Source organism: Peromyscus eremicus, chromosome 7, assembly GCF_949786415.1.
Source record: "Peromyscus eremicus chromosome 7, PerEre_H2_v1, whole genome shotgun sequence".
Classification (NCBI taxonomy): domain Eukaryota; kingdom Metazoa; phylum Chordata; class Mammalia; order Rodentia; family Cricetidae; genus Peromyscus; species Peromyscus eremicus.
Genome location: NC_081422.1, coordinates 31525117 through 31546577, shown reverse-complemented (window position 1 = coordinate 31546577; position 21461 = coordinate 31525117). Strand labels below are relative to the sequence as shown.

Here is a 21461-nt window from a genome sequence, read left to right as displayed (position 1 = left end):
TGTTCACAGGCCAATCTGATTCAGGCAATTCTTCAGCTGAGTTTCCCTTTTCCAAAATGTGTCAAGTTGACATTAACATCTGATCAGACATCTGTATGATGTATATTAAGGAGTATCTGTAATCTCTATGGCTTTACCCATGGTGCCTGAAGTTTCTTGACTCATCAGCAGGACAGGGATCCAGACCCATAATGAAGGGCTGGTTTTCCTTCCCAGGCTTCTGTCAAAGTCCTTTAACTTTTCCTATCTCTGTATCCTATGTAAGGAGGATGACTGTGGCCTTCATGGAAGACAGGACTGAATTTGCTCTTTGCCTTTCCTGTCTTGTTGAGCAACTGAAGAAATATCCAGGTACATATCCCATTTCCATGTACACAGGTTTATGGATGTATCAGGTTGAGAGAAGTAGTTTCCTTCTGCACAGAATGTCAGGGCACGGGTTTAACACCCTCCAGGCTCACAGCCACCAGCTTTTAGAACTGAGTCTCACAGCCACAAATCCCCATTTGAAAGGTACTGTGACGAGCACAGCAAAAGCTAAAATGTGGAGTTCTTGGAAGAGAAGAGCAATAACCAAGCACAGAGAGATATACAGATTCTCTGGCTACCCTTGCAGGACAAAAGAGAACAACTTTATTTTAATTTAGTATATCAAAGGGGAGAGCAGGGTTGCCTGGTGATTGGGAGTGTCAGGTCTTATCTAGAGTTTTAGAGGTCACCAGGGCTCTGAACTCCCTCCTGAACATACTTCCCCCAAAAGGAGCACCTGAGGGCATTTTTCCTTCTGGCCATCCGATTGCACTGAAGTTTTCTGAAAAGACATGAGAGCACCAAGGGGAGAATTAATGGAGTCACAGGTTTACCTTGAATTTAATTTTGTCCTTAATGAAAGCGTTACAGGCCATGTGTTACAGCAGCAGCAAGTTAGTAAAAATTCGTGATATCTGGGCTTCCCCCTGGCTATATGCTCAGTCCATTTCCTGGGATCCTACTGGCTGCCCCTCCCAACCTAGGCTTATAATATCAGCCTGTCTTGCTGAGGTGCTTCCTGAGTGCTGTCCTGTTTCCTGCTGCTCTCTGGTCTGAAGATCTCACTGCAATGGGAAAACGCATCTTGCTGCTCCTGCTGGGCCTCTCCTTGCTGGTGAGCTCCCTGCAAGGTGAGACTCTGGCAGACGGTAGGGTTTGGTGTGGCCAGGCAGACATACCGATGCCACTGATTAGGGACCATTAGGGGGCATGAGGAGCAAGGAATAGGACCTGGCTAACGTTGGAACTGATCTCTGCTTCATTCCTGTGTCCACATCTCGTCTGTCCCTTGGCCTCTGCTGTGCACAATCAAAGATGCTCCCCCTTCCTTCTCTTTGTCATGGTCCTGGTGCTCTTCCTCCTTCTCCTTACCACCCTGCTCTCTTCCCCAGCCTCTCCATCTTCCTTCACTTCTATTCTCTCGAACATTCGAGCATCCTCAGTTCCTCAAGCTTAAATGTGAATGGGCCTAAATTTGGACTGGAAGCGGGAAAGGAAGGTCATTGACAAGATGCAGACAATGAAAGCATGGATTTGTGCAGTCCTGTGTGATAGAATGCCTCAGTTTTATTAAAGGATTCCTGCGAGATTACAGTTGATCCGGCTCAGCCCTTATCAGTCAGCACAGAAAGGGAAGACTGTTCCGACAGCCTGTTTACCAAGATTGTCTGTCTGTCTTGGGGAAAAACGGTCAGGAAGGAGGGATTGCAGATCCACATAGCCCCCGATAGCTGCAACTATTTTCCTCATTTCCATGCTCCCGAGTCCTCCTGAATTATCTTTATTGGAGGTGTTTGGTCAGTGTTAGTGTCCAGGTAAAAGAATCTCATTTGAGATATTCACTGACATTCAAGAACATAGAATTACTACATGTCTGAAACTGTTGATTCGTAGCCACTCAGATAGATAGGGAACAAGCATGTCCTGGTTTCACCCTGCCAGCAGATAAGAAGATGCTGACCCAAACTAACCTCCATTAATTCTTAACTCTTTGTACTTACTTTCACCATGCTTAAGAATGTAGTATTACACACTCATTTCCTCCTCCCTTTCTTAGACTTCCCTATTGGTTTAAGGTCTCTCTCCCTCTCATTTGACCCTGTTCCCTTTAAGAGTTCACTGAGGCTTTTTAAATTTTATAATTAATTTAATTTTACATATCAGCCACGGATTCCCCTGTCCTCCCTCCCCCCACCCCCCAGCCTTCCCCCCCAATCCACCCTCATTCCCACGTCCTCCAAGGCAAGGTCTCCCCTGGGGATTCAGCTCAGCCTGGTAGATTCAGTCCAAGCAGGTCCAGTCCCTTCCTCCCTACACCAAGGCTGAGCAAAATGTATCAGCATAGGCCCCAGGCTCCAAAAAGCCAGCTCATGCACTAAGGACATGTCCCGGTCCCACTGCCTGGGGGCCTCCTAAATAGTTCAAGCTAATCAACTGTCTCACTTATCCAGAGGGCCTGATCCAGTTCCATGGGGGCTCCTCAGCTATTGGTTCATAGTTCATGTGTTTCCACTGGTTTGGCTATTTGTCCCTGTGCTTTTTCCAATCATGGTCTCAATATCTCTTGCTCATATAATCCCTCCTCCTCCTCCTTCTCCTTCTCCTCCTCCTCTCTCCTCCTCTCTCTCTCTCTGCTCTCTCTCTCTCTCTCTCTCTCTCTCTCTCTCTCTCTCTCTCTCTCTCTCTCTCCTCTCTCTCTCTCCTCTCTCTCTCTCCTCTCTCTCTCTCCTCTCTCTCTCTCTCCTCTCTCTCTCTCTCCTCTCTCTCTCCTCTCTCTCTCTCTCTCTCTCTCTCTCTCTCTCTCTCTCTCTCTCTCTCTCTCTCTCTCACTGATTGGACTCCTGGAGCTCCACCTGGGGCTTGGCTGTGGATCTCTGCATCTGCTTCCATCAGTCACTAGATGAGAGTTCTATCATGACAGTTAGGGTGATTGGCCATCCGATCACCAGAGTAGGTCAGCTCAGGCTCTCTCTTGACCATTGCCAGCAGTCTATTGTGGAGGTATCTTTGTGGATTTTGGGGACCTCTCTAGCACTTTGCTTCTTCCTATTCCCACGGGGTCTTCATTTATCATGGTATCTATTTCCTTGTTTTCCCACTCTGTTCCTGATCCAGCTGGGACCTCCCACTCCCCTAAGCTCTCTTTCCCGCGACCCTTGCCTTCCATTACCCCCCCACTTCATGTCCAATTTGCTCATGAAGATCTCATCCATTTCTCTGTTGTTGGGCGATCCCTGTGTCTTTCTTAGGGTCCTCTTTACTAGGTAGCCTCCCTGGAGTTATGAGTTGCAGTCTGGTTATCCTTTGCTTTACATCCAGTATGCACTTATGAATGAGTACATACCATGTTTGTCTTTCTGAGTCTGGGTTACCTCACTCAGGATGATTTTTTCTAGTTCCAAACATTTTCCTGCAAACCTCTCCCACCTTGAGTCATAAAGAAAGCCTGACAGTTATCATCTTGTGCAGTTCTTATCTGATTGTATACATATACAATTGCTGATTGTATATGTATGAAAACTGGAAACTTCAGAGACTCCGGTCAGAACAAAGAGAGAACAATAGGAGAGAACTGAATTCAGAACAATAAAGAGACATGGGTAGAAAGCACATGGCATGAGCAAATTCATTGCCTCACCCTCAGATATTAGCTCTTCCTTGCTTGTTGTAGCATCTTTTTAGAACCCTGAAAAGAAGGTTTTTGAGGCTGGCATTTAAAAGCCTTCATTACACCACTGATTGGTATGGGATGAGCATGCTAGTTCAGTTAGCCATGCTCTTTATCTTGACTTCCAATTCTCTTAGAAAAGCTAATTCCAGGGTGTGTATTCTAACCCCTACCCCCATGTTCCCCAATTAAAAAAGGCTGTCAGATACTCTGCCATCAAACTCACAGTTTTTGAAACTTATCCAGAATATCCAAACAGTGTCTTTGGATATTTTACTAGGCAATCCTATGAAGTGACTCAAAAGAATTCTATTTTAAATTATCAACTAGATTATAATTGATAAATTAAATCTTATCCCTTAAAAAGGGATCTCCCCTTTAATATAAGCCTCACTATGATGGCTAGTTTTATGCCAACTTCATAGAAGTTAGAGTTATCAGAGTGGAGAGGGCCTCAGTTGAGAAACCTCCCCTGCAAGACTGGGCTAGAGGCAAGCCTCTAGGACATTTTCTTAATCAGTGATTAATGGGGGAGAGTCCAGCCCATTGTGGGCCATGCCACTTCTGGGCTTCTGGTCCTAGGTTCTATAAGAAAGCAGGCTGAGCAAGCCATGGGGAGCAAGCCAGTATGCAACACCCCTCCATGGCTTCTGCATCAGTTCCTGCCTCCAGGTTCCTGCTCTATTTGAGTTCCTGTCCGGCTTTCTTTAATGATGGTCTACTATGTGGAAGTCTAAGCCTTTTACCCCAACTTGCTTTTGGTCATGGTATTTTATCACAGCAATAGAAACCCTAACTAAAATACTGACTTTAACTGACTTCTTTACAAAGCTTCCAGGTGCTTGTTCCTTATTCAGAAGTCTAATTAAACAAACAGCTAATTGCAGTTACCTCTTATCCTTCCAACATCTCTGGTACAGTCCTACAATTGCATTTAACCCCACTAAACAAAACTTAACTTAATCTTGATGTAAAATATTTTCCTCATTAACTTTGTCTCTTATTGTTCCCACAAAGTTGTACAGTTATTACCTCCTGACTTATGCTCTGGGACTTTGCCATTTGTTAAGTTTTATTGTGATCCCTTGGATGGGCCCTCCTCTGAGGCATGCTAGCTGATGCCTCTTCTACATTGCCCCTTTTGTCAGCTTGAAGCAGTTTAAGAGAGGATCTTAAACTTAAATCTTATCCCTTAAAAAGGGATCTCCCCTTTACCATAAGCCCCTGAAAGCAGTCCATTAACCTCTGAAGTGGGGACTAATGGGCCACAGGTCACCCAAATCATCCCTCTTCTTGCCACTCTGGGTGTGTTTAAGGACTCAGAACTAAAACAGCTGGACTGAAGACTTCTTTGCATCAGTTAACCTCTCTGTCTTTAGAGCTCTCAGAAACCTTAAAGAATTTCAGATCAGCTTAATATTCCTCAGAACTAAGTCTATGCTTTGGCTGCTGCACTTCTAGGTTAAAAAAACACTAGATCTGACTGCTGCTGAGAATGGGATTTGCACCATCTTCTACCAATGATGTTGCTTCAGCACCAAGAACATCTAACTGAAATGGGCCCAAAGACACAGGGATCAGACAAAAAATTCAGCTACAAGCCTCCTATGTATGGGCTTGCTCCTTACCTCTTTCTCTCCTTTTCAGGGTTGAGACCACAGTTAACCTTGCTCAGCCCTCATCAGTCAGCACAGGAAGGAATGGCTGTTGAGACAGTCTGTTTCCCAAGACAGTCTTTTTTATCCCGGGCAAACACTTCCAGGATGCAACCCAGCATCGTCCCCTAGACCACAGCAATTTCATCACCCCCAGTCCTCTCACCCTACCCCTGTAAAGGGTTCCAGCCAGCTTTTCCTTCTGGCAGTCCCCTCCATTTCTTGTAGGAGAGAGGCTTCCCTCTGCTGTGTATGTTAATAAATACAACCCTGTCTGGGGAGGTCAGACTCTGGTCTCTTTCTGCCTCCTGTCTCTTTATGCTGTCTCAGAAATATAACACTGTGTGGTGGGTTAGGCACCCCACATCAGAGCTTTGATTTTTTCATCCTGATAACCTGGTCCATTCTCAGGATATGGGGTTGGGGAATCTTCCAACCCTCCTCCAACTTTCCATTTGCAGAGTTCATGGTCATGACCCTTCCTGAAGGGGTTAGCTCAGCACACAACCAGCTCTTTCTCTGGCTATTGTTTATTTTTCATTAACCAGAGCCACAGGCTCAGCTATCGTTGATGGTTAAGGCTGAGCCCTGAATGAGCCCCTAACACTCACTTTTGTCTTTTCAGCTTTGACATGTTTCAAGTGTGCTAGGCTCAATTCTGAGAGGATTTGTGAGAAAGGAGAAGGTTGCTGTAAGGCTAAACCTGGTGAGAAGTGTGCTTCACTCCTAGTGCTCGAAGGTATGTAAAGTCTGGGAGCTCCAGGGACCATCTTGTTTGCCCTACAGTTGATCAATCCATCTCCAGAATGCTATTGGCAAACTCAGAGACAGAAGGAGGATACATTTGCTTGTAAGAATAGGGGAAGGGTAATGGCTGCCACTGCCTGTTGGTCAGACCAACAAACAGATTATGAGTTAAAAATATTTTTGAAAGGTGTCTGGGTGATTCTCAGGGCCTTTCTGGGTGAACGCACTCTAGTATGATAGGAATTGGATTCTGAAATTCCATTCAGCACTTTGGGAATGAAGTTCTACCTGTGAGTTAGATTAGGAGTTGAGGGATGATGGCCACAGAGAGCCCACCTCCATTATGCCTGTGTGGCAGATGCACCTTTCACCTAGGAGCCTGGCTTTCATTTACTGAGACTTTGGCTCTTCCACTAATATTTATATTTTGCCTCTTACCCTTCTTCCTCTCCAGATGGCAAAGTCCAGTTTGGAGTCCAGAGATGTGCTAACACTTGCTTCAATGGAACTGTTGAGAATGGAAATAAGACAATGGAAATGAACTGTTGCAATGGCAAATCTTACTGCAATAGCCTGTAAACCTGATGCTTTACACTATTCTACTTTAAGTGAGCCCTCACCCCTTCCCTGTGCTCCTGTAGCCTCACTGCTCAAGCCCTGACACCTGCATGTACTTGACACCAGCTGTTGATACCACAACAATGTTCTTCTTCCTCCAACCAGGGCATACCTGTCTTGATAATCCATTCAAAATTTCAAATGGATTAGTAGCTTAAACCAATGGTTAGGCTAAAGGCATCTACCCCAATCATCTCTGGAAGTGATCTCACAGGCACACTCAGACTTGTGCTTGATGAATCTGTTAGACATCCTTTGTACCATCAAGCAACTAGGATCAGACATCACAGGCTAAAGGCTTTTAGAATTTTGAATAGGTCATGATATGTGTTTGTATTGATTGAAATATAAAAAATTACATAAAATTAAAATATTAAAATCATTATAGCTTTAATTTTTTTCAGTGTTGTTCATTGAGTCATGGCCATGGAGTATGCCAGAAAGCATTTTCTACTGACTATGTCTGGAGCTCTCATCTTGCTTTCTACATCATATATTGCAGATGCTTTTTCTGTCTACATGTATATTATCATATGCTGTTGGGTGCTGTGTAATATATGCTTTATGAAATCTATTTTACTAGTTCTGTATAGCCAGCTGTTCAGAATATTTTCAATGTAAAAATTTTCATGTCTATTTATTCATTTATTTTTATTTATTTATTTTGTGGGTTTGGGTTGATGTTCACATGCAATGGCATGTGTACAGATGCCAGAGTCAACTTCTAAGAGTCATATTTTCTTTCCACCATGCTGGTTCTGAAAATTGAATTCAGTGGTCAGGCTTGGCAGTCAGTGCCCTTGTACTCTGAGTCATCTCACTGGCTTTCAAATTTTAAAATTAGATAATCAGGTGGCTGATGGGATAGCTTAGTATGTAAAGCTCCAGGCTGCCAAGCCTGATGAAGGTGAGTATAGATTTTTTTCTCTGACCTCCACATAATGACATAATGACCATTGCAGTGTGACACACACACACACACACACACACACTCATTGTAATAAAAATAAAATCAGTTAATTTCAGTATTACTTACATGCAGTGACATTTTTGTTTTTTTTTTTAAAGCAATTTTTACAATTTAGAAAATATACCTTCTCCAACTGCCACAATTGAGATTCAGAGTATTTGTATCACCTCCAGAATGCTATTTAGATTAATGTATCTTACTGCATGCATGGGCACTTTTCATTATTGCTTAATAGTATTTTATTATGTGATTACTACACAATTTATCCATTTCCTATTTGAAGGATAGTTAGATTGCTATAAATTTGCTGTGATTGTGGGAACAACTTCTGCAAACATTTCTGAGTATAAGACAATCCCCAACTGAAGTGGTATAATTTGAGTTTTTGCCTTCTTGTGGAAACCTGATTCAGTTACTTTTCTATCTTTTCTATCTTGTCATGATACCAAACACCAGACAAAAGCAACTTTAGGAAGGAAGGGTTTACTTTGGCTTACAGTGTGATGGGGTACAGTCCTTCCTGGCAGGACAGGCATGGTGGCGGGAGTGGGAAAAGGTTAGTCACATTGTGTTTGCAGTCAGGAAGCACAGAGATGGAGGCCAGTGTCCAGCTGCCTTGTCTGCCTTAGTTTTCATTTTTTGTTCAGACCAAGAACCCATCCCATGGCAGGGATCTGTTCACATTCTTACTGGATCTCCTCAGTTGAATCTGTCTGGAAACACCTTCCTACACACACCCCAACAGTATATTTCTCAGGTAATTCTAAATTGTGTCAAGTTCACAATGACGATTAGCCATCCCGAAACCATATTCAAACTGTGTTCTTTTCCCTGGCTACCAGTGAGTACCGTTTGTCTCTTTGAATGCTGAGTAGATGCAGTGACCCCAGCTTCCAGTCAGCTGTGCTATTTTGAGGTAACTATACATCAAATGGCCTTTATGGTCCATGGTTTTCTCAACTGTAGGTGTGCATAGTTCAGGCTCTTTTAACTTAGGCCAGGCCCAGCTACAATATTTGGTAGGATGGGTGTACTAACGGTAATTTTCAACCAAGAATGAATGTATTGTCACATACTCTATCAAAGCTAAGGAGTACCTGCAGTTCTTTATAGGGCACATGTTCCTAGTTTTCTTAGGAGAATATTTGTGTATGTCTGGTGATAAATGATTATAATTCTTTTTTCTTTCTTTTCTTTTCATTTTCTTTTTTCGAGGCAATGTTTTCCTGTGTAGTCCTTGAACTCACTCTGTAGACCAGGTTGTCCTCAAATTCAGAGATCTGCCTGTCTCTGCTTCCTGAGTTCTGGGATTAAAGATCTGCCCCCCACCACCACCTGGCATGTTGATTCTATTTCTATTTGCAAGTTGAACTGTTTTCTTCATTTCCTTCTGCTGCTTATTTGTGTTTTCTCAGATTTTTTTAAGATATTTATTTATTTCCTCTTTAAGGACCTCTAGCATATTCATAAAGGAATTTTGAAGTCCTTATCTGGTGCTTCAGCTATGTTGCATTTCTCAGGGCCTACTGTGGTAGGGTGGCTGGGTTTTAGTGAACACATATTGTTCTGGCTGTTACTGTGTTTTTATGGTTTCATCTAGGCATCTGGGTTTGGGATGATTGTAATTCTAGGTGCTGATACCTGGTCTTGTGTTTGTTGGGTGGGTGTTTCATTTTTTGGTTTCTGTTGCCCTCCCTCTCTGGTTCTTAGGAGAATGTGGTGGCTGTGGGTTGCCTGGTGGAAAATGCTTGTAAAATCTTGCCAGGTGTGGCTACTGTGGGTTCTGGTTAGATGTGCTTCTTGGCATTGGGAGCTGACACTTAATGATGAAATGGATAGAAGAGGAGAGGGTGCTGTTGGAGTCCACAAGAGAGAGGAATGCAGGGTGTGCCACCAGGATCTGCTTACACCCCCGGGAAAAGGGCAGGAGAGGGAGGAGAGGCCACAGCCAGTGATATTCTACAGAGCTGGGGATGAGACAGGAGTGGAGGAGGTGGGGAGGACTGGGTTTGGAGGAGAAGAGGAAGATCTGATGATCACCTATCTGCTTCCCTCACCGGTATGGCTGGTGGATTCCCAGGGAGTGCCTACCAAAGTTCAAGGCAGAGTCAAAAGATGGTGTAGTGAGGGAGGCTGTAGGAAAGGATACACATGGAGACTGGGTAGGGTGGGGTAAGAGGAGGTCACAGCAGGTGGTCTACTACCAAACTGGCCATGAGACTGGAGTGTTGGATTTGCAGGAGAGTGAAGGTCTGAAGATTGTCTAACTTCTTTCCCTCCTGGCTTGGCCGGTAAATTTCTAGGGAGAGCCTGTGGGAGTTGGTGGCCAAGACAAAATCTGTTCAGAACTTTTAGACATTTGTGGTACTCTATTGCCAAAGAATCAATGATTTGATGTTTTATCTGCTTAGAAAAATTTTACTTTTAGCTTAAAAACTGTATTTCGGGATGTAGAATTCAGGCCAGGATGTATGTGTGTGTGTGTGTGTGTGTGTGTGTGTGTGTGTGTGTGTGTGTGTGTGTGTGTGTGTTTTCTACTAGCATTTGAAAAATGTGACTCCATTGTCTCCTGTATAACAAAGTTTCTGATGAATATCCTAGTTCCCATCTTTGATGATCAGTAACAAAGTGCTCCTTTCTTTTTATCCTTGGTTATTTTGCAGAACACTGAAGGTGGTATTTTAGTGTTCAATGTTTATCCTATCATGGATTCTTTGCTGGATCTATGTTTTATATGTTGTATTATTTTTTGGAAAAATGATGGCTACTATGTCTACAAGTGCATTTTATGTCAATGTCTTCTTCTACTCCAGACAATGAATCATATATGCAGAGTTGTTTGGTGTCCGCAGCTCTTAGATACTGACTGCTTCTTTATTCTTGCTTTTCTCTTTAAGTTCTACTGTGAAATTATTTATTTGTGCTTATTTAGTTGGTAATACAATGTCTCAAGGTTCTCCGGTTGCCCTCTAGCTTGCTATGTAGCTAAGGATGACCTTGAACTTCTGATTCTCTGTCATCCCACTCCTTTGTGCTGGGATTACTAATACACCTCACCATATGTAACATTATGTGGTTCTGGGGGTTGAATTTTGTGGTTTGTATATACCAATCAAGGGCTCTACTAACTGAAATGTTTCTCTAGGACCCTACCCTTTCATTTTTATGTTGAAACCTCTTTATGCTAAGAATAATTGATTCTAAAATAATCAACAATATTTGCTGTGGCTGGCCAACATTGAGACTATATATATATTTTTAATGTAGAAATATGCATTGATTCGAATGCATTAATAATTGTCCACTGTCACATTAAGGAAACAAATCACAGCACTTCCCCTTGGTGTCATTTAACCAACAGTGCACCCAGATTTGAATTCTCTACTTCTGTCCTTGTGTCTTGTGTCATCTCTGTCTGTTGTGTATGAATCTATGTCTGTCTGCAGGCTGTCATGTGAGTCTATCCCACCCTGTGTCTCTCTCTGTGTGTGTCCCATTAAATAAAAAGGTTTATTCTCTCTTTTATTGAATAACACAGAAAACATCACATGGAGGAAAGAATGAAGGATACTTTACAGGAACCTTTAACAGTTTTATAAGGTTTAATTCACTGACTCCAACTGAACCCAACTGATCCAGATAACAAGCAATTTATAAACATCACTGTGTATCAAGCACTATCCATATGTTTTATCCAACATTTATGGTGGATATTCACTTTCATAAGGGCTTTCAGCCTATTTGCCATTTCCCTATTTATTATCATAATGTATATAGAAACATACATGCATTGTTCTCTGACTCATGAGCATAGAAGAGTTTAGGTTTTAAAGGTTGATTCCATGGGGCATATAAGGCAAAACTGCTTGTTATGTAGTTCCTTTAAAGTCAGTTTAAACAAACAGGCTGAGCACACAGTAGGGTAGCAGTCTTTTTCTTTTAAAAAAAAAACCATTTATTTATTTTATACCCCTTCCTCCTCTCATCTCAGTCCTCCCACCCACCATGGAATAGCACTCTTAAGTGACCTCAAAATGTGTCATTAGCTCTGGCTGTGAGGTCCAGCAAAGTTCCCATCTCTTAGAATGTAAGAGTTTATTTTTTTTATCATAATTCATTGCCACAGAAATATGTTTAAAAAAGAGTGCTAATGTAACAATAAATCAGGTTTAGGGCTGGAAATGTGCAGAGAGCTGCTGATAGCACTGGCTTTACCAGAGGCTGTGGGAGTATACAGCAGGTGACAACTAGTGTTCAGCAGGTTGACCCACCAGACTCTCTGATGGGGAGCCCCACTTGGTAAGGCCATGGGGTCACTGACTGTGAATGACCTGTTGCTCCTGTCTGTAGTTTTACATGTGCAAAACACCTATTATATCTCCCAATACCATGCATTTTCATGTAATGTGTGTATGTAATCCCATGATTACATCTCAGGCTTATGGGCACATATATTTGTGGATGGTCAGGATGATGACTTCTCATTAAGCTGTGTAATTTTGATGAATAGAAACATACTAAAATATGCTTCATAACTAGATCTATTGTTCCATGTGGACTGTAAGACACTTACTGACAGGGCAATACGGCTAGATGAAGTGTCTTTGTGGATAGATCACAAGTGGAACTTTCACAGATTTTACTCATGAGCAGAATCGCAAGTGTCTGCCCTTGCTGAATCAAAGTCCTTCAGATAATAAAAGCAGCCTAATATGCTCTGCGCTTCCCCACAGGCAGCTGATAAAGGGACCCACAGCATTTACTCGCTCTGATCTTATAACAACCAACACCTTGTACGAACATTCTAACCTTAGTTTATGATCCTAGATTTTAAACTCAGTTTACTAGCTGTTTACCTTCAGTCCTGGATTTTATGTGAATAACAGGCAATTAAACAGATAATTAATCTAACCCAGTCCAGAAAGAATTCAGCTTTATGCTTAGTTACTGTGGGAAGAGGCATGTTTTCTCTTATATGTGAAAATTGGCTTTTAAATTTTCAATATGTGTACTATAATTGAAATAACTACAGAGGTTAGGTACTTATTAAGGGACCAAGGTGGAGGAAGAGATCTTACAATGAAGAAAAAATTGAGTATAGTGTTATAAGGAGATAAAAGAGTATTAAATGGTAAGGGAGATGGGGCAAAAGAGGGAATATGGGGAAGGCCTTTTGAAAAGCAATATGGGAACCCAATACTGTAGAAGCATACATACACACACACACACACACACACACACACACACACACGAAAGAAACTTAAATGGAGTTATCTTATAAAGGAGGAGACAGTGTACCAACTACACATCACACACCATCATGTAAAACCTCCAGTGCTAAGGAATGGGTTCCATCTTGTTGAGTCATTGGCCCAAGGAGTTCTGTAGTCCTGCTCCAGACATTACAGGCTATTGCTAAGGCTATGGTTTACTCTCCTTAACCCAGGGGTAACTCCTGTTCCTGTAGACACAACTTACTTATGTAATAAACATAGATAAATTAAGCTGGGGCAAAACTAGAAGCTTGACCCCTATCTAACTAGCATTCATGGTGCTGGAAGGTACTTTGCATGCTACTGGAAGAAAACATAATCATCAATATCATCCAGCCACAAACCCTGAGAACTATAACAGTGACTTGCCTGCAAGATATACTGGTACAATAGTAGCACAAATTTTATGGGCATAACCCTCAACTTTCTGATTGGATTTAAGGCCTACTTTATGATATAGGACCAAATGACACTGCTAAAGTGGCCAAAAACTTGAGTTTAGGTGAGTCACTGGCCTAGCAGAAAATCTAATACTGTTATTTTGACAAAGGAACATAGCGACAAAATGTTTCCTAATAATGCAATGCTATACACATATACCAGAACATCAGCCAAAGGCACTAGAGAAACTTCTTCTTGCAGTAGGTGGTAATTAACAAAGAGATCCACAACTGAACAGTGTGCAGAGAGTGACAGACTATGTAGCACTCAGCCCTAAATGGAACATCTCTTTCAACCCCAACCTCCCCTCAAGGCTCAGGAATCTATTTGGAAGAAGAGCTAGAAAGATTGCAAGAGGCAGTGATAGTGTATGACTCTAAGGAAACAGTGTCTTCCAGACACAACAGAATGATACACATATGCACTCACAAGGACAAGGATAGCATACAAAAAGCCTATAGAGGTTCAAACCAAACAAAAATTCAGCACTGAGAAGAGGAAGTAGAAACAAAATCCTACCCCTAACCAAGAAGCTATCTGCAATTAATACCTGATGGGAAAAGGAAAATCAGTTCTTTCTAATGGAGTGTCACCATATATATCAACCACAGACCCACCACCCGGGAGAAGTTGACCAACAAAAAAATGGACTTTGGGTTTTTTTTTCATGTGTTTGCTTTTTCTTTTGGTAATTTTTGTCTTGTGATTTTAATTTTTTTTTTGTTTTTTCTTCTTTCTTTTGAGAGGGAACATGGAGAGAAAGAGGGGTGGAGAAAGATTAGGAAAGAGAGAGAGCGCGAGAGTGAGAGAGAGCGAGAGAGAGAGAGAGAGAGAGAGAGAGAGAGAGAGAGAGAGAGAGAGAGATAACAGAAAGTTTGTTGAGTAGGAAGGTGGAGAGGATCTAGGAGGAATTGGGAGAAGGAAAAGCATATAATCAAAATATATTACATATGGTGCCCAAACTTTCAGCAAGAATTTTCACATAAAGCCTGGAAAAAGCTTTAAAAGGGATTCTAAACACACAAAAACTGAGTCAAACTCAGCTTTTTGGTAACCACTTTTTCTTGGGTAGGCTATGTTTGCCAATGGCAAGCAGAGGCATGTCTCCTTTAAGAGACAGCTTCCTGACTCAGTATTAGCAGAAAAACTGCATTGCTCTTTTGAGAGGCCCTACTGCAAAATATTTAAACAGAGTTTATGAGCAGTGGGTGGCATACTACTTGGTGGCATGGCCACAGAAACTTCCCAGATATGCGGTGATAAACATGGCTCCAGCCGGCACCTCTGCCATAAAGCTAGACACTCAGAGAACAAGGGAGTAGAAAAGAGCCAGGTGCCAAATCCACCACTTTGGTCCTAGCCATGCCATTTAGTAGTTTAAACTCTCATGTGGTCAGAAAAAGATAGATATATGCAATCAAGACAGATTTAGATAAAAAAAAAACCCTGTAAATAATTTACAGTGTGTTAAAAATATAATATATGTAGGCTGGGAGAGAAAAGAAAAAGGAAAAAAAGTCTTTTAAAAGGAATAGAGTAATAAAAAATTATAATAAGCCATGTAAAGATGGGAAATACACAGAGTCTGGATTCTATATATTACTGTTTTGTCTGGATTTTTTGACTGTTAACGGGTGAATGATAACTGCTAACAGACATTTGAGTGTAAAAGCTACTAAATTAAACCAACCTATATATTTTAAAAATATCTTGACTCCAAAATTTAAGTCAAAAGGTATGTTGCTTTAGGGGAGAGGTTTTGCTTTTATTTCCACAGGAAATAAAAGGCTGTGGATTCATTCAAAGTTAAAGATGATCAGGTTTGATCAAGGAAGACTTCCTGAAATCCTGACTACAGACATGGGAACATAAACCTAAAGTAATTACAAGACACACAATGTATATTTTACCTTCTCAAACATAAAACAAAATATTATCTTTGGCTGGCTTATATATAATGCACAGTTTACATTTTTATTAATACAGATATGTATGTTACCTTTAAAAGTTTAATGTATTTTCAGAACAAGGGAACCAGATAACAATAAAAATGACCCAGATGATCCAACATCTAAAAAAATCTTCAATGCTGCTGACTGAGATGATCCAACCTCACAAAATACTCCAGCCAAGACTTAACAATTATCCTGATTTTTTCAGGGTCCCTCAAAGATTACCAGTGCCCTCCCCTCAATCAGTAGAAAGTAGTCTAGAAAACTATGCCCACATTCCCCAAATATTGGTTATAAATACTTGTTTTCACTTAAGGGGATTGGTTACAAATTATTATTTTTTATTTTATTTTATAATTTAATTTAATTTTACATATCAGCCATGGATTCCCTTGTTCTCCCCCCTCCTGCCCCCTTTCCCCTCAGCCCAACCCCTATTCCCATCTCCTCCAGGACAAAGACTCCCCTGGGGATTCAGTTCAACCTGGTAGATTCAGTCCAGGCAGGTCCAGTCCCCTCATCCCAGGCTGAGCTAAGTGTCCCTGTATAAGCCCCAGGTTCCAAACAGCCAGCTCATGCACTGAGGCCAGGTCCCGGTCCCACTGCCTGGATGCCTCCCAAACAGATCAAGCTAATCAACTGTCTCACTTATCTAGAGGGCCTGACTCAGTTGGGGGCTCCTCAGCTATTGGTTCATAGTTCATGTGTTTCCATTTGTTTGGCTATTTGTCCCTGTGCTTTTCCCAATCTTGGTCTCAATAATTCTCACTCATACAAACCCTCCTCTTTCTCGCCAATTGGACTCCTGGAGCTCCACCTAGGGCCTGGCCATGTATCTCTGCATCCAGTTCCCTCAGTCATTGGATGAGGTTTCTAGCACGACAATTAGGGTGTTTGGCCATCCTATCACCAGAGTAGGTCAGTTCGGGCTTTCTCTCGACCATTGCCAGTAGTCTATTGTGGAGGTATCTTTGTGGATTTCTGTGGACCTCTCTAGTACTTTGCTTCTTCCTATTCTCATGTGGTCTTCATTTATCATGGTTTCTTATTCCTTGTTCTCCCTCTCTGTTCTTGATCCAGCTGGGATCTCCCGCTCCCCTAAGCTCTCTTTCCCTCGACCCTTGCCCTTCATTACCCCCACTCATGTCCAGGTTGTTTATGTAGATCTCATCCATTTCTCTGACATTGGGAGATCCCTGTGTCTTTCTTAGGGTCCTGTTTTCTAGGTAGCCTCCCTGAAGTTGTGAGTAGGAATCTAGTCATCTTTGTTTTACATCTAGTATCCTCCTATGAGTGAGTACATACCATGTATGTCTTTCTGAGTCTGGGTTACCTCACTCAGGATGATTTTTTCTAGATCTATCCATTTGCCTGCAAACCTCATGATGTCTTTGTTTTTCTCTGCTGAGTAGTATTCCATTGTGTATATGTACCACATTTTGTTTATCCATTCCTCAGTTGAAGGCCATCTAGGTTGTTTCTAGGTTCTGGCTATTACAAACAATGCTGCTATGAACATAGCTGAGAGCAAGTGCCCTTGTGGTATGATTGAGCATTCCTTGGGTATATGCCCAAGAGTGGTATAGCTGGGTCTTGGGGGAGATTGATTCCCAATTTTCTAAGAAAGCACCATATTGATTTCCAAAGTGGTTGTACAAGCTTGCATTCCCACCAGCAGTGGAGGAGAGTTCCCCTAGCTCCACATCCTCTCCACATAAGCTGTCTTCAGTATTTGAGGTGGTATCTGAGAGTCGTTTTGATTTGCATTTCCCTGATGCTTAGGGATGTTGAGCAATTCCTTAAATGTCTTTAAGCCATTTGAGCTTCCTCTGTTGAGAATTCTCTGTTTAGTTCTATAGCCCATTTCTTAATTGGACTGTTGGGCATTTTGATGTCTAATTTCTTAGTTTTTTATATATTCTGGATATCAGCCCTCTGTCACATGAGGGGTTGGTGAAGGCCTTTTCTCATTCTGTAGGCTGTCGCTTTGCCTTGTTGACTGTATCCTTTGCTCTACAAAAGCTTCTCAGTTTCAAGAGGTCCCATTGATTGATTGTTTCTCTCAGTGTCTGTGCTACTGGTATTATATTTAGAAAGTGATCTCCTATGCCAGTGTGTTCAAGACTACTTCCTGCTTTCTCTTCTATCAGCTTCAGAGTAACTGGATTTATGTTGAGGTCTTTGATCCACTTGGACTTAAGTTTTGTGCACAGTGACAGATATGGATCTATTTGCAGCCTTCTACATGTTGATATCCAGTTATGCCAGCACCATTTGTTGAAGATGCTTTCTTTTTTCCATTGTACACTTTTGGCTTCTTTGTCAAAATTGTATGTTTATAGGTGTGCGGATTAATGTCAGTGTCTTCAATTTGATTCTATTGGTCCACATTCCATTGGTCCACATGTCAGTTTTTATGCCAGTGCCAAGCTGTTTTTATTACTGTAGCTCTATAGTAGAGCTTGAGATCAGGGTTTGTGATGCCTCCAGAGCTTGTTTTATTGTACAGGATTCTTTTGGCTCCCCTGGGCTTTTTGTTTTTCCATATGAAGTTGAGTATTATTCTTTCCAGGTCTGTGAAGAATTGTGTTGATATTTTGATGGGGATTGCATTGAATCTGTAGATTGCTTTAGGTAAGATTGCCATTTTTACTATGTTAATCCTGCCTATCCATGAGCATGGGAGATCTTTCCATTTTCTGACATCTTCTTCAATTTCTTTTTTCAGGGACTTAAAGTTCTTGTGATATAGGCCCTTCACTTGCTTGGTTAGTGTTACCCCAAGGTATTTTATGTCATTTGTGGCTATTGTAAAGGGTGATGTATCTCTGATTTCCTTCTTAGCCTGTTTGTCAATTGTACATAGGATGGCTACTGATTTTTTTGAGTTGATCTTGTATCCTGCTATGTTGCTAAAGGTGTTTATAAGTTGTATCAGTTCCTTGGTGGAATCTTTGGGGTCACTCAAGTATACTATCATGTCATCTGCAAATAGGGAAAGCTTGACTTCTTCCTTTCCAATTTGTATCCCCTTAATCTCCTTATGTTGTCTTATTGCTCTGGCTAGAACTTCAAGTACTATATTGAATAAGTATGGAGAGAGGGGACAGCCTTGCCTTGTTCCTGATTTTAGTGGAATTGCTTTGAGTTTCTCTCCATTTAATTTGATGTTGGCTGTTGGCTTGCTGTAAATTGCCTTTATTGTGTTTAGGTATGTTCCCTGTATTCCTGATCTCTCCAAGACCTTTATCATGAAGGGGTGTTGGATTTTGTCAAAGGCCTTTACAGCATCTAGTGAGATGATCATGTGGTTTTTTTCTTTGAGTTTGTTTATATGGTGTATTACACTGACAGACTTTCGTATGTTGAACCACCCTTGCATCCCTGGGATGAAGCCTACTTGATCATGGTGGATAATTGTTTTGATGTGTTCTTGGAGTCTCTTTGCCAGTATTTTATTGAGTATTTTTGCATCAATGTTCATGAGGGAGATTGGTCTGTAGTTCTCTTTCTTTGTTGCATCCCTGTTTGGTTTAGGAATCAGGATAATTTTAGCCTCATAGAAGGAGTTTGGTAATCTTCCTTCTGTTTTTAATGTGTGGAACAATTTAAAGAGTACTGGCATTAACTCTTCTTTGAAGATCTGGTAGAATTCTGCACTGAAACCATCTGGTCCTGGGCTTTTTTTTGGTTGGGAGACTTTTAATGACTGATTCTATTTCCTTAGGGGTTATTGGACTATTTAAATAGTTTATCTGGTCTTGATTTAACTTAGGTATGTGGTACCTATCCAGAAAATTATCCATTTCTTTTAGATTTTCCAGTTTTGTGGAGTAGAGGTTTTTGAAGTATAACCTGATTATTCTCTGGATTTCCTCATTGTCTGTTGTTATATCCCCCTTTTCATTTCTGATTTTGTTAATTTGGATGCTCTCTCTCTGTGTTTTGGTTAGTTTGGATAAGGACTTGTTTATCTTGTTGATTTTCTCAAAGAACCAACTCTTTGTTTCATTAATTTTTTGTATTGTTCTCTTTGTTTCTATTTTATTGATTTCAGCTCTCAATTTGATAATTTCCTGGTGTCTATTCTTCCTGGGGGACTTTGCTTCTTCTTGTTCTAGAGCTTTCAGGTGTGCTGTTAAGTCACCAGTGTGAGATTTCTCCAACTTCTTTATGTGGGCATTTAGTGCTATAAATTTCCCTCTTAGCACTGCTTTCATAGTGTCCCATAAGTTTGGGTATGTGGTGTCTTCATTTTCATTGATCTCTAGGAAGTTTTTAATTTCTTTCTTTATTTTTTCCTTAACCCATTGGTGATTCAGTTGGGCATTATTCAGTTTCCATGAGATTGTAGGTTTTCTGTAGTTTTTGTTGTTGTTGAAATCTAACTTTAAACCATGGTGGTCTGATAGAATGCAGGAGGTTATTCCAATTGTTTTGTATCTGTTGAGATTTGCTTTGTGGCCAAGTATGTGGTCGATTTTAGAGAAGGTTCCATGGGGTGCTGAGAAGAAGGTATATTCTTTTTTTTTAAGATGGAATGTTCTGTAGATATCAATTAAGTCCATTTGAGTCATAACATCAATTAAGTCCTTTATTTCTCTGTTAAGTTTCGATTTGGGAGATCTGTCCAGTGGTGAAAGTGGGGTGTTGAAGTCTCCCATTACTAATGTGTGGGGTTTTAAACATGGGTTAAGCTTTAGTAATTTTTTTTTTTTTTACATATGTGGGTGCCCTTGTGTTTGGGGCATAAATGTTCAGAATTGAAACTTCATCTTGGTGGATCTTTCCTGTGATGAGTATGTAATGCCCTTCTTGATCTCTTTTGATTGATTTTAGTTTGAAGTCTATTTTGTTGGATATTAGGATGGCTATACCCGCTTGTTTCTTAGGACCATTTGATTGGAAAGTCTTTTCCCAGCCTTTTATTCTTAGGTAATGTCTATTTTTGAATTTGAGGTGTGTTTCTTGTATGCAGCAGAAAGATGGGTCCTGCTTTCGTATCCATTCTGTAAGCCTATGTCTTTTTATGGGTGAATTAAGTCCATTGATATTAACAGATATTAATGACCAGTGGTTGTTCATTTCTGTTATTTTTTGGTGGTAGTGTGTGTGTACTTCTCTTCCTTGGGGTTTACTGCTGTGGCATTATCTATTGCTTGTGTTTTCGAGGGTGTATCTGACTTCCTTAGGTTAGAATTTTCTTTCTAGTGCTTTCTGTAGGGCTGGGTTTGTGGATAAGTATTGTTTAAATCTGGCTTTGTCTTGGAATGTCTTGTTCACTCTGTCTATGGTGATTGAAAGTTTTGCTGGGTTTATTATTCTAAGCTGACATCCACGGTCTCTTAGTGTGTGCATTACATCTGTCCAGGTCCTTCTGGCTTTCAAAGTCTCCATTGAGAAATTGGGTGTTATTCTGATGAGTTTGCCTTTAAAAGTCACTTGGCCTTTTTTTTTTTGCTGCTCTTAATATTCTTTCTTTTTTCTGTATTTTTAGTTGTTTAATTATTATGTGGAGAGGGCAGTTTTTTTGGGGGTCTAGTCTGTTTGGTGTTCTATAGGCTTCTTGTATCTTCATAGGCATTTCCTTCTTTAAGTTGGGAAAGTTTTCTTCTATGATCTTGTTGAATATATTTTCTGTGCCTTTGAGTTGATATTCTTCTCCTTCCTCTATCCCTATTATTCCTAGGTTTGGTCTTTTCATGGTGTCCCAAATTTCTTGGACATTTTGGGTCATGACTTTGTTGGCTTTAGTGTTTTCTTTGGCTGATGAATCTATTTCTTCTACCGTATCTTCAAAGCCAGAGATCCTCCCTTCCATTTCTTGCATTCTGTTGGTTATACTTGATTCTGAAGTTCCCGTTCATTTACTCAGGTTTTCTATTTCCAACATTTCTTCTGTTAGTGTCTTCTTCATTTTTTCTATTTCCCTTTCCAGGTCTTGGATTGTTTCCTTCATCTGTTTAATTGCTTTTCATGTTTTTTTTTTCAGGGATTTATTGTTTTCTTCTGCTTTATTTGTTTGTTCCTCTAGTATTTTATAGCGTTCTTCCCATTTTTTTGTTTGTGTTTTCCTCAATTTCATTTTTATTTTCTTCTATATAAGGC

The 21461-nt window shown here is 40.9% G+C and overlaps 1 protein-coding gene across 1 annotated transcript; it reads left to right on the top strand.

Annotated features, from left to right (window-relative positions):
- The first annotated feature begins 1099 nt into the window (after positions 1-1099).
- LOC131914160 (prostate and testis expressed protein 14-like) lies at positions 1100-6678 on the top strand. Its single transcript, XM_059266752.1, has 3 exons — positions 1100-1160; positions 5978-6091; positions 6554-6678. The coding sequence occupies exons 1-3, from the start codon at positions 1100-1102 to the stop codon at positions 6676-6678; spliced, it is 300 nt and encodes a 99-aa protein (XP_059122735.1).
- The last annotated feature ends 14783 nt before the right edge of the window (positions 6679-21461 follow it).